The sequence below is a fragment of the Bombina bombina genome, chromosome 1, assembly GCF_027579735.1.
Source record: "Bombina bombina isolate aBomBom1 chromosome 1, aBomBom1.pri, whole genome shotgun sequence".
NCBI lineage: Eukaryota > Metazoa > Chordata > Amphibia > Anura > Bombinatoridae > Bombina > Bombina bombina.
The window spans coordinates 1,217,301,472-1,217,317,655 of record NC_069499.1 but is presented as its reverse complement, the minus strand read 5'-3'; the positions used below and the strand labels follow the sequence as shown (position 1 = coordinate 1,217,317,655).

The following is a 16,184-nucleotide window of genomic DNA, read 5'->3' as shown; positions in this document are numbered from 1 at the left end:
ATACATACACATAAATACACATACATACAGAGCGGTGTAAAAGCCAGAACGGAACGGAACAGGCCTTTTATGAAGGAAATTGATTGAAAATACAATGGGATGTGTTAGAGACTCTTGAGAACAATTTTAGGAACAATAATCTTTGTGATGTAATATTTAATTAACCCTTTAACTACCAAAATAGTGTCTGGAACCAAACATAACAGCCCGGAACAGCACCTTCCCAGAAAACCAGATACACCAAATTCACAAGTCACACGTGACTAAATGTAATAAGTGTAATCAGCCACAAACCATCCACAGAAACCATGTTCCAATGCCTGAGATACACTTTTTCATGCAAAGTGACGGAACGGCACCTTCCCAGCAACATATACAGACCAAATTCACCATTCACACATAACTAGATGTGATAAGTGTAATCAACCACAAACCATCCACAGAAACCATGTTCCATTACCTGTTCTGGCCTGAAATATGCCTTTTCATGAAAAGTGATGGAACAGCACCTTCCCAGTAAACCAGATACATCAAATTCACCAGTCACACATGACTAAATGTAATGAGTGTAATCAGCCACAAACCATCCACATAAGCCACATTGTAATATCTGTTCCGGCCTTTAATATGCTTTTTTTTGTGAAAATTGACGGAACGGCACCTTCCCAGCAACATATACAGATCAAATTCACTAGCCACACATAACTAGATGTAATAAGTGTAATCAACCACAAATCATCCACAGAAACCACGTTCCAATATCCGTTCCGGCTGGTAATACGCTTTTTCATGAAAAGTGATGGAACGGCACCTTCCCAGCAAACCAGATACATCAAATTCACCAGTCACGCATGCCTAAATGCAATGAGTGTAATCAGCCACAAACCATCCACAAAAACCACATTATGATATCTGTTCCGGCCTTTAATACGCTTTTTTGTGAAAATAGACGCAACGGCACCTTCCCAGCAAGATATACAGATAAAATTCACCAGCCACACATAACTAGATGTAATAAGTATAATCAACCAGAAACGATCCACAGAAACCACGTTTCAATACCCGTTCCGGCCGGTAATACGCTTTTTCATGAAAAGTGATGAAACGGCACCTTCCCAGCAAACCAGATACATCAAATTCACTAGTCATGCATTATTAAATGTAATGAGTGTAATCAGCCACAAACCATCCACAGAAACCACATTATTATATCTGTTCCGGCCTTTAATGCGCCTTTTCATGAAAAGTGACGGAACGGCCCCTTCCCAGTAACATATTCAGACCAAATTCACCAGCCGCACATAACTAGATGTGATAAGTGTAATCAACCACAAACCATCCACAGAAACCACGTTCCAATACCCGTTCCTGTCTGTAATACACTTTTTCATGAAAAGTGATGGAACGGCACCTTCCCAGCACACCAGATACATCAAATTCACCAGTCACACATGCCTAAATGCAATGAGTGTAATCAGCCACAAACCATCCACAGAAACCACATTATGATATCTGTTCCGGCCTTTAATACGCTTTTTTTGTGAAAATAGACGCAACAGCACCTTCCCAGCAAGATATACAGATCAAATTCACCAGCCACACATAACTAGATGTAATAAGTATAATCAACCAGAAACGATCCACAGAAACCACGTTTCAATACCCGTTCCGGCCGGTAATACGCTTTTTCATGAAAAGTGATGAAACGGCACCTTCCCAGCAAGATATACAGATCAAATTCACCAGCCACACATAACTAGATGTAATAAGTATAATCAATCAGAAACGATCCACAGAAACCACGTTTCAATACCTGTTCCGGCCTGTAATACACTTTTTCATGAAAAAGACAGAACAACACCTTATCAGCAACATATACAGACCAAATTCATCAGTCATACATAATTAGATGTGATAAGTGTAATCAATCACTAACCATCCACAGAAACCACGTTCCAATACCCGTTCCGGTCTGTAATACGCTTTTTCATGAAAAGTGACGGAACAGCACCTTCCCAGCAAACTAGATACATCAAATTCACCAGTCAAGCATGACTAAATGTAATGAGTTTAATCAGCCACAAACCATCCACAGAAACCACATTATGATATCTGTTCTGGCCTGTAATACACTTTTTCATGAAAAGTGACAGAACGGCACCTTCCCAGCAACATATACAGACCAAATTTACCAGTCACGCATAAATAGATGTAAAAAAGTGTAATCAGCCACAAACCATCCACAGAAACCACATTATGAGATCTGTTCTGGCCTTTAATATGTTTTTTTCGTAAAAAGTGACGGAACTGTACCTTCCTAGCAACATATACCGATCAAATTCCCCAGCCACACATAACTAGATGTAATAAGTGTAATCAATCACAAACCATCCACAGAAACCACGTTCCAATACCCGTTCCGGATGGTAATGCGCTTTTTCATGAAAAGTGATGGAACGGCACCTTCCCAGCAACATATACAGACAAAATTCACCAGCTATACATAACTAGATGTGATGTCTTTATATGTTGCTGGGAAGGTGCCGTTCCGTCACTTTTCATGAAAAAGTGTATTACAGGCCGGAACAGATATCATAATGTGGTTTCTGTGGATGGTTTGTGGCTGATTACACTCATTACATTTAGTCATGCGTGACTTGTGAATTTGGTGTATCTGGTTTGTTGGGAAGGTGCCGTTCTATCACTTTTCATGAAAAAGCGTATTAATGGCTGAAACGGGTATTGAAACGTTGTTTCTGTGGATGGTTTATGGTTGATTACACTTATTATATCTAGTTATGTGTGGCTGGGGAATTTGATCTGTATATGTTGCTTGGAAGGTGCAGTTCCGTCACTTTATACGAAAAATCCATATTAAAGGACGGAACAGATCTTATAATGTGGTTTCTGTGGATGGTTTGTGGTTGATTAAACTTTTTACATCTATTTATGTGTGGCTGGTAAATTTGGTCTGTATATGTTGCTGGGAAGGTGCCGTTCAGTCACTTTTCATGAAAAAGTGTATTACAGGCCGGAACAGATATCATAATGTGGTTTCTGTGGATGGTTGGTGGCTGATTACACTCATTACATTTAGTCATGCTTGACTGGTGAATTTGATGTATCTGGTTTGCTGGGAAGGTGCCGTTCCGTCACTTTTCATGAAAAAGCGTATTACAGACCGGAACGGGTATTGGAACGTGGTTTCTGTGGATGGTTTGTGATTGATTACACTTATCACATCTAGTTATGTATGACTGGTGAATTTTGTCTGTATATGTTGCTCATAAGGTGCCGTTCCGTCTTTTTTCATGAAAAAGTGTATTACAGGCCTGAACAGATATCATTTTGTGGTTTCTGTGGATGGTTTGTGGCTGATTACACTCATTTCATTTAGGCATGTGTGACTGGTGAATTTGATGTATCTGGTTTGCTGGGAAGGTGCCGTTCCATCACTTTTCATGATAAAGCGTACTAACGGCCGGAACAGGTATTGGAACGTGGTTTCTGTGGATGGTTTGTGGTTGATTACACTTATCACATCTAGTTATGTGTGGCTGGTATATTTGGTCTGTATATGTTCCTGGGAAGGTGCCGTTCCGTCACTTTTCATGAAAAGGCGTATTAAAGGCCGGAACAGATATAATAATGTGGTTTCTGTGGATGGTTTGTGGCTGATTACACTCATTACATTTAGTAATGCATGACTGGTGAATTTGATGTATCTGGTTTGCTGGGAAGGTACCGTTCCATCATTTTTCATGAAAAAGCGTATTACCGGCCAGAACGGGTATTGAAACGTGGTTTCTATGGATTGTTTGTGGTTGATTACACTTATTACATATAGTTTTTTATGGCTGGTGAATTTGATCTGTATATCTTGCTGGGAAGGTGCCGTTCCATCTATTTTCTCAAAAAAAGCATATTAAAGGCCGGAACAGATATTATAATGTGGTTTCTGTGGATGGTTTGTGGCTGATTAAACTTATTACATTTAGTCATGTGTGACTGGTGAATTTGATGTATCTGGTTTACTGGGAAGGTTCCGTTTCATCACTTTTCATGAAAAAGCATATGACCGGCCGGAATGTGTATTGGAACTTGGTTTCTGTGGATGGTTTGTGGTTGATTACACTTATTACATCTAGTTATGTGTGGCTGGGGAATTTGATCTGTATATGTTGCTAGGATGGTGCCGTTCCATCACTTTTCATGAAAAAGTGTATTACAGGCCGGAACAGATATCATAATGTGGTTTCTGTGGATGGTTTGTGGCTGATTAAACTCATTAAATGTAGTCATGCTTGACTGGTGAATTTGATGTATCTGGTTTGCTGGGAAGGTGCCGTTCCGTCACTTTTCATGAAAAGCGTATTACAGACCAGAACGGGTATTGGAACGTGGTTTCTGTGGATGGTTTGTGATTGATTACACTTATCACATCTAGTTATGTATGACTGGTGAATTTTGTCTGTATATGTTGCTGATAAGGTGCCGTTCCGTCTTTTTTCATGAAAAGTGTATTACAGGCCGGAACAGATATCATTTTGTGGTTTCTGTGGATGGTTTGTGGCTGATTACACTCATTGCATTTTGGCATGTGTGACTGGTGAATTTGATGTATCTGGTTTGCTGGGAAGGTGCCGTTCCATCACTTTTTATGATAAAGCGTATTAACGGCCGGAACAGGTATTGGAACGTGGTTTCTGTGGATGGTTTGTGGTTGTTTACACTTATTACATCTAGTTATGTGTGGCTAGTGAATTTGATCTGTATATGTTGCTGGGAAGGTGCTGTTCCGTCAATTTTCACAAAAAAAGCGTATTAAAGGCCGGAACAGATCAGATTATAATGTCCCTCCTGCAGCTAAAACCCCTTTTTATGTGCTGTACTCGTCATCTGCCTCTTCCCTTTAGAAACTTCTCTCCTACTGCTGGAGGATCACACAGCACCGCACAAGGGGGAAGTGTAGGGAGGAGGGAGGTTACTAAGGCAACACTTACTTCCTGTATAAACAAGCAGCAGTGCCGATCACAGCACAGGCACAGCTGCTATGAGGAGAAAGAGAAAATTACTAGTCAAAAAATATAAAATCTGAGGGGCATCTGTCTCACTAATTCCTGATGCCTCAAGTGCCAGTATCGTTCACTGCACTGCCACTGTGCCTGGATCTGACTGGCTGCTGCTCAGTGCTCTCTCACTCACTAACTAGTCACTAACTAAACTTTTGAAGGCAACTGGCAAGCCGAACTCCAGCCCTGCAGTCCAACATCACATGTCCCTATGTCATGTCATATAGCCGCGGTCCGCTGGGTGCTTCAGCTCCTTACACATACAGTGTCACCAGTGTGTAAACTATCTACAGTACAGTAGAAGTCTGATCTTTTAGCCTTGTCAGTGTGTGGCCAGGGCTAAGGTAACCGGAAGCCCAACAGCTGCACAGAGTCACTTAAATAAAATTTTGGGGCTAACCAAAGTGCGGTAGTGGTGGGCGGGGCTTAAGTAACTGCGGCCCACCGGGCTTTTGCTCAGTATGCCCTATGGTCAGTCCGGGCCTGAAGTGTACAGATGTTACCGTTATTCTCTACTATTATTTTAGCCGGATATATCATCCTCACTTTGTAACCTTTGTCAATCAATTGAGGAAAAAAAGGAGACATCTCCTTCCTTTTAATTTGCGTTTCATTTGAGAAATCTTGAAAAAGTAAGATCTTATGATTATTAATAATTAAGGGTGCCTTTTTACGATAATATTGAAAATATTCTAGTTTATCTTGAAAATTTAAAACTCTAAATATGAGCATCCTATTTCGGGGGGGAACAATCTTGATTAAATCTTTTCGGGCCTACTCTATGTACTCTTTCTATGGCTATAGGTAATTTTTCCTTTGGGAAACCTAACATTTGTGGAAGGAGCTGAGAGGAAAAAAGTAATGTCAGCGTAGTCCGGGGTCTCAGGAAGACCCACCAGTCTGATGTTATTGCGCCTAGCGCGATCTTCAATATCCTCCATTTTAGCTGTTAGCGTTAATATTTTGTTATCATGTTTACTTACTATATCTTCTTGGATATTAAGCTGATCTTCTATGTTAGAGATCCTACCTTCAGCTTCTGCTAGCCTAGACGCAAACTGTTTTAAATCACATGCTATAGCTGCAATTTCTGTTGTTATACCACCTAGTTCCTTTCTGATACTATCGAGCTGGGGGGAAAAAACTCTGCTAACTGTGTCATTAAAGAAGAGTAATCTGGCTGGCTACTTTGTGGATCAGGGCTATTCTCAATACTATTATCCAACATTTTGGATTTCTTATCTTTTGCTTTTGGTGGCATTATTGGTGATTCGGCACAATGTTGATTGCAGTTCCCTCTGTGATTTCCTGCTGTTCACAAGTTGATCATCTGTATATTGAGTAATGGTTGCATGTTGAAAGTCAGACTATATAATGATTCAGTGGTCACTCTCTGGCTTTATGGTGGTTGGATTTATATGAAGTAATGGTTAGCATGTTTAGTGATTGACTGCATGTAGTTAAAGGAATACTGAACCCAATTATTTTCTTTCATGATTCAGATAGAGCATGCTATTTGTACATGCTAAATGTACCCACCAATCAGCAAGCACTATCAAGGGTCCTGAACCAAAAATGGTCCGGCTCTTAAGCTTACATTTCTGCTATTTGAAATAAAGATAGCAAGAGAACGGAGAAAAGTTGATAATAGGAGTAAATTAGAAAGTTGCTTAAAATTGCATGCTCTATCTGAATCATGAAAGAAAAAATGATATCCCTTGTTGAAAAAGAATACAGACATATCTTACACTAGTGGGAGCTAGCTGAAGTGATTGGCTGACTAGATGTGTTCATCTAGCTGCCAGTAGGGCAATGCGGTTCCTTGAGCAAAGGAAAACAAGAGAATGAAGCAAATTTGATAAAAATAAGTAAATTGGAAAGTTGTTTAAAATTGTATGTTCTATCCAAATAATGAAATAAAGTTTTAGGATTTCCTGTCTCTTTAAGTATTGGCTATAGAAAAGCTATGTATACAAAGCCAGCAGAATAAATTACACACCCAGTGGGAAGTGGAAGAGAATAGATTTAAATATTTGTTTTAAATTGCTCTTTCTACGTACTGGGTTTTGGTATACAGACAAAGATAAGATAAGGAAGGAAGCCTTTATGTGTTTAAAAGTGTTAAGATAAGGAGGTCTGATATCCCAGGAAGCTCAGCATATTTGAATGAGTTGTGGTTTCAAAGAACAAAGCTATGTCATACACAAAAATAAACCTAAATGAGCTATTATACATTTTAAACTCTACTGGTGATATAACATATTAAAGGGAAAACAATTTTACAAAACACTGTTCTATAAAATAAAGCAGATTTGCATAATGATTGTAAAACAAACAGTAAAAAAAAGGCTGCTGCTTGCTTAATAGCTAAGTTAATTATTTAATACTAGTCCTAAAGCCCGTTCACACGGGCCATTTTTTGCAGTACAGCGGTCCTACCCCTTGCGCTCTCTCCCTCCCCCTCTCTTTTGCTCTCTCTCTCTCCCCCTCTCTTTTGAGCTCTCTCTCCCCCCTCTCTTTTGCGCTCTCTCTCTCCCCCCTCTCTTTTGCGCTCTCTCTCCCCTTCTCTTTTGCGCTCTGTCCCCCTCTCTCTTCCCCTCTCTCTCTCCCCTCTCTCTCTTTCCTCCACCCCTCTCTCCTCCCCTCTCCCCCCTCTCTCTCTCCACCCCCTCTCTCCCCCTCTCTGTCTCCCCTCTCTGTCTCCCCTCTCTCCCCCCTCTCACTCTCCCCCTTTCTCTCTCCCCCCCTCTCTCCCCCTCTCTTTCCCCCTCTCTCTCCCCCCTCTATATATTTCCCCCACCCCTCTCTCTCTCCCCCCCTCTCTCTCTCTCCCCCTCTCTCTCCCCCTCTCTCTCCCCCCCTCTCTCTCCCCCCACTCTCTCTCCCCCCTCTCTCTCTCCCCCCTCTCTCTCTCCCCCCTCTCTCTTTCCCCTCTCTCTTTCTCTCGCCCTCTCTCTCTCTCCCCCCTCTCCCCCTCTCTCTTTCCCCCCTCTCTCCTCCCTCTCTCTCTCCCCCTCTTCCCCCTCTCTCTCTCCCCCTCTCCCCCCTCTCTCTCCATCTCCCCCCTCTCTTCTTTTGCTCTCTCTCTCCCCCTTTTCTTTTGCTCTCTCTCTTCTCCTCTCTTTTGCTCTCTCTCTTTCCCCCTCTTTTGCTCTCTTTCTTTCCCCCTCTTATTTTATCTCTCCCCCTCTATTTTGCTCTCTTTCCCCTCTATTTTGCTCTCTTTCCCCTCTCTTATTCTATCTTTAGCCCATCTCTTTTGTTCTCTCCCACTCTTTCTATCTCTCCCCCCTCTCTATCTCTCTCCCCTCTATCTTGCGTGCGTGACTGCGCCCGCCCCCTTCATGCCGGCTACGCCCCCTGCTCACGCCCGGTCACGCCCACTTCTGTCCGCACCAGCACCACAGATCAGGTAGGGACTCTAAGGCCAGGTGTGTTTGTCCTTGTGCTGTCTCTACTGTGCATGACAGCTTTGGGCAAACACACTTGGCCTTTTATATTATAGGATATAGATATATTGTGTCTAGTGGCTACATATTTGTTATATGCCAGTTTGGTGAAATTATGATTGCATTTTAATGACTAACTGTTCCATCTAGGATGGAGACCTTCTTTTAAATATTACAGTAAATGGGCCTCCCTGTTTGGAGCAACAGTATCTATTATTATCATGTTCCTGCTAGCCTGGGAGTCAGCTCTGATAGCCATTGGCATTGTCGTCTTTCTACTGGGCTACGTCCTCTATAAGAAGCCTGGTAAGTTCTTAACAAATATTTATGAATGCAATCTTATATATGGCCCTTGCAAGATCAAGATGCTGTATGTTCCAATCTGGAACATATCCCAGATGACTGATATTCAAAACCTCTCTACTCAGGTGAGATATTCTAAAATTATCCTCCAGCACTGCGAGATTCCTAGTAAAATATTCAAAAGGCAGATTTTGCTTTACTTCTCCAAGAGGCGTTCCCTGCATTTCTGTATGTGAAGGAGAGACAAGCCCAGTGCAATATATTACTGCATGATATGAGAGTTCTGCTACATTTGTGCTTTCTATTTCTTTCCTAAGAGATGGAGAGTCCACTATGTCATTCCAATTACTAGTGGGATATTCAACTCCTGGCCAGCAGGAGGAGGCAAAGAGCACTCCAGCAAAGCTGTTAAAGGGACAGTCAACACCAGAATTTTTGTTGTTTTAAAAGATAGATAATCCCTTAATTACCAATTCCCCAGTTTTGCATAACCAACACAGTTATAATTATACATGTTTTACCTCTGTAATTACCCTTTATCTAAGCCTCAGCAGACTGCCCCCTATTTTAGTTCTTTTGACAGACTTGCATTTTAGCCAATCAGAGCAGTCTCCATGGTAAATTCACGTGCATGAGCTCAATGTTATCTATATGAAACATGTGAACTAATGCCCTCTAGTGGTGAAAAACTATCAAAATGCATTTAGATTAGAGACGGCCTTCAAGGTGTAAGGAATTAGCATATGAACCTCCTAGGTTTAGCTTTCAACTAATAATAGAAAGAGAACAAAGCAAAATTGGTGATAAAAGTAAATTGGAAAGTTGTTTAAAATTACATGCCCTATTTGAAACATGAAAGTTTTTTTTGAGGACTTGACTGTCCCTTTAAGTATAACTTCCCTTACCCATAATCCCCAGTCATTCTCTTTGCCTCTGTCAATGAAGGTTGTGCAAAGTCGTTCTCTGAAGATAAATTGTCCTTTTATAGGTATTTTTCCCTGCAAGCAAGGACTGGGTCTAGCTGTGTCCACGTCAATCTCTTGAGTAAGAGTAGTGGTGGCTTTAATTAGTTAGAAGGCGGTGAGGTGGTCCTTACTTTACTTCTAACAAGTTTGCTACCATTTTGTTGAAAGCCAGGGTTGGTGACTCTGATATTTCTTTTACTACAGGTCCATAACAGGGAGCACAGTACCTGCCCCACCTATGAAGCTGCTTTCTACCCTGCAGCCAGATCCACAGGTAATTGTCTCTTTATTTCTAGGTTAGAAAGGACAGCACTCAAGAGGTAAAACCTCCAGTGGATCTCATTATGGGACAGAGTTACCCTACTGTCATGGGATACAGTGTTTGGCAGATTTTTATTGGTTCATGGAAAGGGACAAAAATTAGTTAGCACTTTAGGTATGAGGATGAGAGACTTTGGGGGTTAATCTCCTTAATTATTGGCTGTATATCTGGCTTATTAATATTATATTGCAACATATTTGGGAGTTATTTATTATCGTTGCTGGTTTTAAATTCTCACCAACAGAGGGAGCTAACGATTTGTATTAGCTTATACAGCCGTGGGAACAAACGGCTTTTAAAAGCTTATGCAGCTGTTTGGTTTTTTTTTTCGCGCCAGTATCTATTTTGGCGCAGTTTCTATTCCCGGCCGCTCACGTGTCCTCCGCACTTCTGGTTTTACGGACCAGACTTTTGTGAGCTCAGAAAGCCAGTCTGCAATTTGTAGAGAGGTGTCGGCTTTGTTATTCGCCGATCGGAGTATATTCAGTGGCTCTGGATCGCTCACCTGACAGTTCACAGACCTTCTGCTTGCTAGTGGGATTTTAACACTGGTCCGGTAGGAACTTCAGATAGTTTGTCTGAAGTTAATTTACATTAGTATTTTACTCTTCATTATTTACTATTTTTTCAATAAAGAAAGTAAAATATTTATTTTCAATATTTCATTTTTGTTACAGTTCTGTTTATTGCTAATGGGACCTGTCCTTGTATTATGGATTCTGAACAGGATCAGCCTATCTCTCTGGATAAATGTTTACTATGCTTAGAGAATCAGATTGCTCTACTAATGCAGTTTTGTTCCTCATGTTTAGCAAAAACGTTAAAATTTAAAGAAAAGATTATCCCTTCTGAGCCAAGTGTCTCTCAGGATTTTGCTGTGCGTGACATGCCGCAGCTTTCTCCTCAAATGTCCCAAGCCTTAGTTGTATCTCATACTGTGCCTTATGTGCCCTCTCAAACTCTGCTTTCCCTTCTTCAGGGAAACGTAAGAGGAAATCTAAACATTTGCCTGCTACTAAGTTTTCTAAACATTTGCCTGCTACTAAGTCGGCATTAGCCAATATTTCTCAATTGTCTGATGAGGAAAATTCTTCAGTAGCTTCTGAAGGTGAAATCTCAGACTCTGACACTTTAGCAGAAAAATCTTCAGAATCTGAAGCAGTGAATTTTAGATTTGAGCTTGAACACCTCCGGCTACTACTGAAGGAGGTCCTAGCTACGTTAGACGACTGAACCTTTGGTTTCTGTTAACCCTACTAAATCGTCTAAACTGGATAGAGTTTATGATTCTTCTGAGGAAGTTTTTCCTGTTCCATGGAAGATGTCTGAAATTATTGCTCAGGAATGGGATAAACCAGGGTTTCCTTTTTCCCCTTTCCCCTGTTTTTAAAAAGATGTTTCCTGTTACTGACTCTATACTGTTCCTAAGGTAGAAGGAGCTATTTCTACCCTTGCTAAGAGAACTGCCATTACTATTGAAGATAGTTGCTCTTTTAAGGATCCAATGGATAAGAAGCTAGAGGCTTACCTGAAAAAGATGTACATCCATCAAGGATGACAGTGGCAACCTGCGGCGAGTATTGCCTCTGTTGTGGGTGCAGCATCTTATTGGTGCGACGCCTTGTCTGATCTTATTTCTGAGGAAACTACGGTAGAGGAGATCCAGGATAGGATCAAAGCTCTTAAATTGACAAATACCTTTATCTGTGATGCCAACATGCAAATGATTAGACTGGGAGCTAAGATGTCTAGATTCACTGTGCTAGCCCATAGAGCTCTGTGGTTGAAATCTTGGTAAGCGGATGTTTCGTCAAAGGCCAAGCTTTTAGCTTTACCTTATAAGGGTAAAACTCTGTTTGGACCTAGTCTGGCAGAAATCATTTCAATAATTACAGGTGGAAAGGGATCTTTTCTACCACAGGAAAAGAAAAATAGACCTAGGGGTCGACAATCTTCTAATTTTCGTTACTTTCGCTACTTTAAGAGACAAAAATCCTCCTCTTCCTCTTCTAAACCAGAACAATCCAGGTCCTTTTGGAAATCCAACCAGCCCTGGAACAAGGGAAAATAAAACAAAAAGCCCTCCGCTGCCTCAGTCAGCATGAAGGGTCTGCCCACGATCCAATTTTGGATCAGGTGGGGGGGCAGACTTTTCTTTTTCAAATAGGCCTGGATTCGCGATGTCCCAGATCCATGGGCTGTGGACATAGTATCCCAGCGTTACAAGATAGGGTTCAAGTCTTGCCCTCCAAGGGGTAGATTTCTCCTGTCAAGATTATCCTCAAACCAGGAAAAGAAGGAGGCCTTCTTAACTCCTCCCTGGGAGTTATTGTACCAGTCCCTCTAAAGCACTCAGGGGTCTCAAACTTAAATTATCTTGGGGCCACTAGTCAAGTTTTCTTCTCCCATGGGGGCCGCTTCCAAAATTTTGAACAAAATTAAACTATATATATGCTCTGTTAAATAGATACTATCAGTGATGGCTGTGTGTCATATGTATAATCATTACATACACACCCAGACCCACACACACACCTATACACACAGACCCACACACACACAGCCCCACAAGTACCCACACACAGACCCACACATAGACCCACACACAGAGCCACACACACAGACACACACACACACACAAATACACAGACCCCCCACACACACCCAGACCCAAATAGACACAGACTCACACATAGACACACAGACCCAAATAGACACAGACTCACACATACACACTCAGACCCACACACACACAGACCCAGACTCACACATGCACACACACACACACACAGACACACATACCCCCCACAGACACCCAGACCCACACACAGACCCACACACGCACACACATACAGACCCACACACATACACACCCACCCACATACATACACCCAGACCCCCCTCACACACACACAAAGCAAGCTATACAGCCCCTCTCTTAGATAGAGACACACACAAAAACTCATTATAAGTATAAGGCAACTGTACTTGGCGCATACCTTGCTCAACCCCATTGCTTGTCCTCCTCTGCTGCTGCTCCTGACTGTCTCTGCTGCTGCCTGCTCAATCTCAGTTTGCCCCACAGTCTCACTGAGAGTTACACTACACTCCCCCAGTGAAGTCCTGAGTCCCTTCCTCACTGCCAAATACAAGCTCTGGGCAAAACAATCCTCCTCACTCGCCTGCTTTGCTCCTCTGCTGCCACACCCACAAACAGCTATGGCACCAATTTTGGCGTGCTGCACACTCAGGGGCTTATATAGAGGTGTGGGCCTGGAGCTGCAGCTTCTTGTGCCCCCGGCATTGTTAATCCGCCTACAGCTCTCAGTTTTGGGTAGTAAGTGGAGGGCCGCATTGTAACCAGTTCGTGGGCCGGAAATGGCCCGCGGGCCGGTACTTTGAAACCCCTACTCTAAAGGAACAAGGTCTAGGATTCTATTCAAATCTATTTGTGGTTCCCAAAAAGGACCAAACTTTTCGTCCCATCCTAGATTTAAAGTGTCTCAACAAGTTCCTCAAGGTTTCGTCCTTCAAAATGGAAACTATTTGTTCCATTCTTCCGTTGGTCCATGAAGGTCAGTTCACGACGACCATAGACCTGAAGGATGCGTACTTACATGTTCCCATTCACCGGGATCATCATTCATCGGGAACAAGGTCTAGGATTCTATTCAAATCTCTTTGTGGTTCCCAAAAAGGATGGAACTTTTCATCCCATCCTAGAGTTAAAGTGTTTCAACAAGTTCCTCAGGGTTCCGTCCTTCAAAATGGAAACTATTCGTTCCATTCTTCCGTTGGTCCAGGAAGGTCAGTTCATGACGACCATAGATCTGAAGGACGTGTACTTACATGTTCCAATTCACCAGGATCATTACCAATTTCTAAGATTTGCCTTTCTGGACAAGCATTTCCAGTTTATTGCCCTTCCATTTGGTCTTGCAACGGCTCCCAGAATATTCACAAAGGTCCTGGGAGCACTATTGGCAGTGATCAGATTCCAGGGAATTACAGTGGCACCTTATGTAGACCAGTGACGTGAAGTGACGTCAGAGGCTGGTGAGGCAGTGGCTAGGATACGCCTTCAGTCTTTAGATATCCTTTGTTGAAGAAATAGCAATGCACATGGGTGAGCCAATCACATGAGGTATCTATGTGCAGCCACCAATCAGCAGCTACTGAGCATATTTAGATATGATTTTCAACAAAGGACATCAAAAGAATGAAGAAAATTAGATATTAGATGTAAATTGGAAAGTTATTTAAATTTGCATATGGGTTTCATATGGGTTTCATGTCCCTTTAAATGGTGTCTTGGAAAACTGGTCAACTTAGTAAACATCTGATTTTAGTCTAAAAGGATTGTAACAGAAACTCTTTCCAGATAACACAATGCTTGCTCTGATTATGAGATCTAGAAATCCATGCCCATTAAAATATGTTTAAAACATACTTTTTACTTTAATGCTGCAAATTATGCTTATAGATTCTTTCATTACATAAGGGATGAGAGTCAGAGAGAGAAAGAGAACATGGGGGAGAACAACACAGGAGAGAGATGGATAGAGAGAGAGAGAGACACACACACACACACACAAGGGGGGGGGGACCACTGCATTTTAAAGTAATAAAACAGCAGAGCTACAGAGAGTTCAGAAAATTAGTCTATAATTTAGTATGAAGTACAGAGGCAAGCTGCTAAGTTAGTGGGTGTAAAGTTTGAGTAAACAAAATACAAAAACGACCTGCTGTAAAAGAGTAAAAAAAACACTAAACCACATTCATTAAATTATCATTTTCACTAACAGAATCCCTTTCAGTAAAATCTTACTTTAATAAGATGTGGCTGAAACACTGCTCTCTGTGCCTCTTTTCTGCTCTGTAAGGATTCAGGAAGTGACAGTGGCACATTCCACTGCACTTAGAGGGGAAGAACAGAACTCTCTTTTTCACTTTAGCAAAGCTAGCAGGTTCACAGGACAGCAACAAAATATATGAAAGTTGTTTTTTTCCGTTTTTGTTTTGTTTTATATGATTTAACATCCAGCCCCAACCCTATGTTCCACTTACTAATGCCTCTCTCTGGATTGGTTCAGCCCAAATAGGACTGCCTCAAATAAACAGTTAATGGGCCATGTAATGATCTTAACCACTTGCATCCAGTAGGTGGCGCAGCATGTTGTGTAATGGTGGGCAGACCTGCTTGTGCCTCTCCATTGCACAACATGTAGCCGTGAGAAAAAAAAATGCTGGGGGAAATAATTACATCTTTGTTCAGGCGTCATCTTTTCAACTTGCAAAATCTCATACAGAGATGTTGTTGTCTTTTCTACATTTCCATGGGTGGAAGGTGAATTTGAAAAAGAGTTCTCTAATTCCATCTACCAAAGTGTGTTTCCTAGGGACAATAATAGATTGCCTCTCCATGAAAATTTTCCTGACGAGGTCAGAAAATCCAAAATTCTTGCTTCATGCCTTTCTGTCAGTTTTTTTTCCCTGTTTTGTTTGCCATGTGCTGCTGACAGCCATTTTACTCACCTCTCTTGTTGACTATGGTGCATTGTGGGGGATGCTGCTCATTTCTTGCACTTCCTTTTATGGCCAGACTGGTGTGCATCATCTGTGTGAGACAGGATGCAGTCTCAGAATTGTGATGTCATCACTTATTATTTAAAGGGCCTCTGTTCAGTATGCTTTGCCTTTGCGTTGTCTCAGACCTGTTTGTGAGAGTTCCTGTGTATTACCTGGCTGTCTGACGTCCTTCCTGGTTCCTGATCCCTGGCTTGTTCCTGACTCTGCTGTTTTCCTTGTTCCTGATTCCGGCTCGCCTGACTATTCGCTTTGGCTCCTGACTCGGCTCGTCTGACTACGAGCTCTGGTTTTAACTCCTGGCTTGTTATTTGACTTGTGGACTTTTTATTATTTTTTGTAATTAATAAAGGTGTGATTATTTTTGCACTTCTCGTCTCAGTCTGATTCCTAGCACCCTGACATTTTCTCTCCAGTCTACCTTTCGTCCATCTGTGGCTCAATGCATGGAGGTGATTGGTCTGTTGGTGGCATCCATGGTCATCAT

General features: G+C 41.8%; 1 protein-coding gene across 1 annotated transcript in view; it reads left to right on the top strand.

Annotated features, from left to right (window-relative positions):
• SLC12A3 (solute carrier family 12 member 3) overlaps positions 1 to 16,184 on the top strand; it is a 311,203-nt gene that overhangs the window by 141,739 nt on the left and 153,280 nt on the right. The window contains exon 14 of the mRNA XM_053700267.1: positions 8,672 to 8,827. Within this exon, the coding sequence (XP_053556242.1) occupies positions 8,672 to 8,827 (156 nt within the window). The remainder of the gene's footprint in view (positions 1 to 8,671; positions 8,828 to 16,184) is intronic.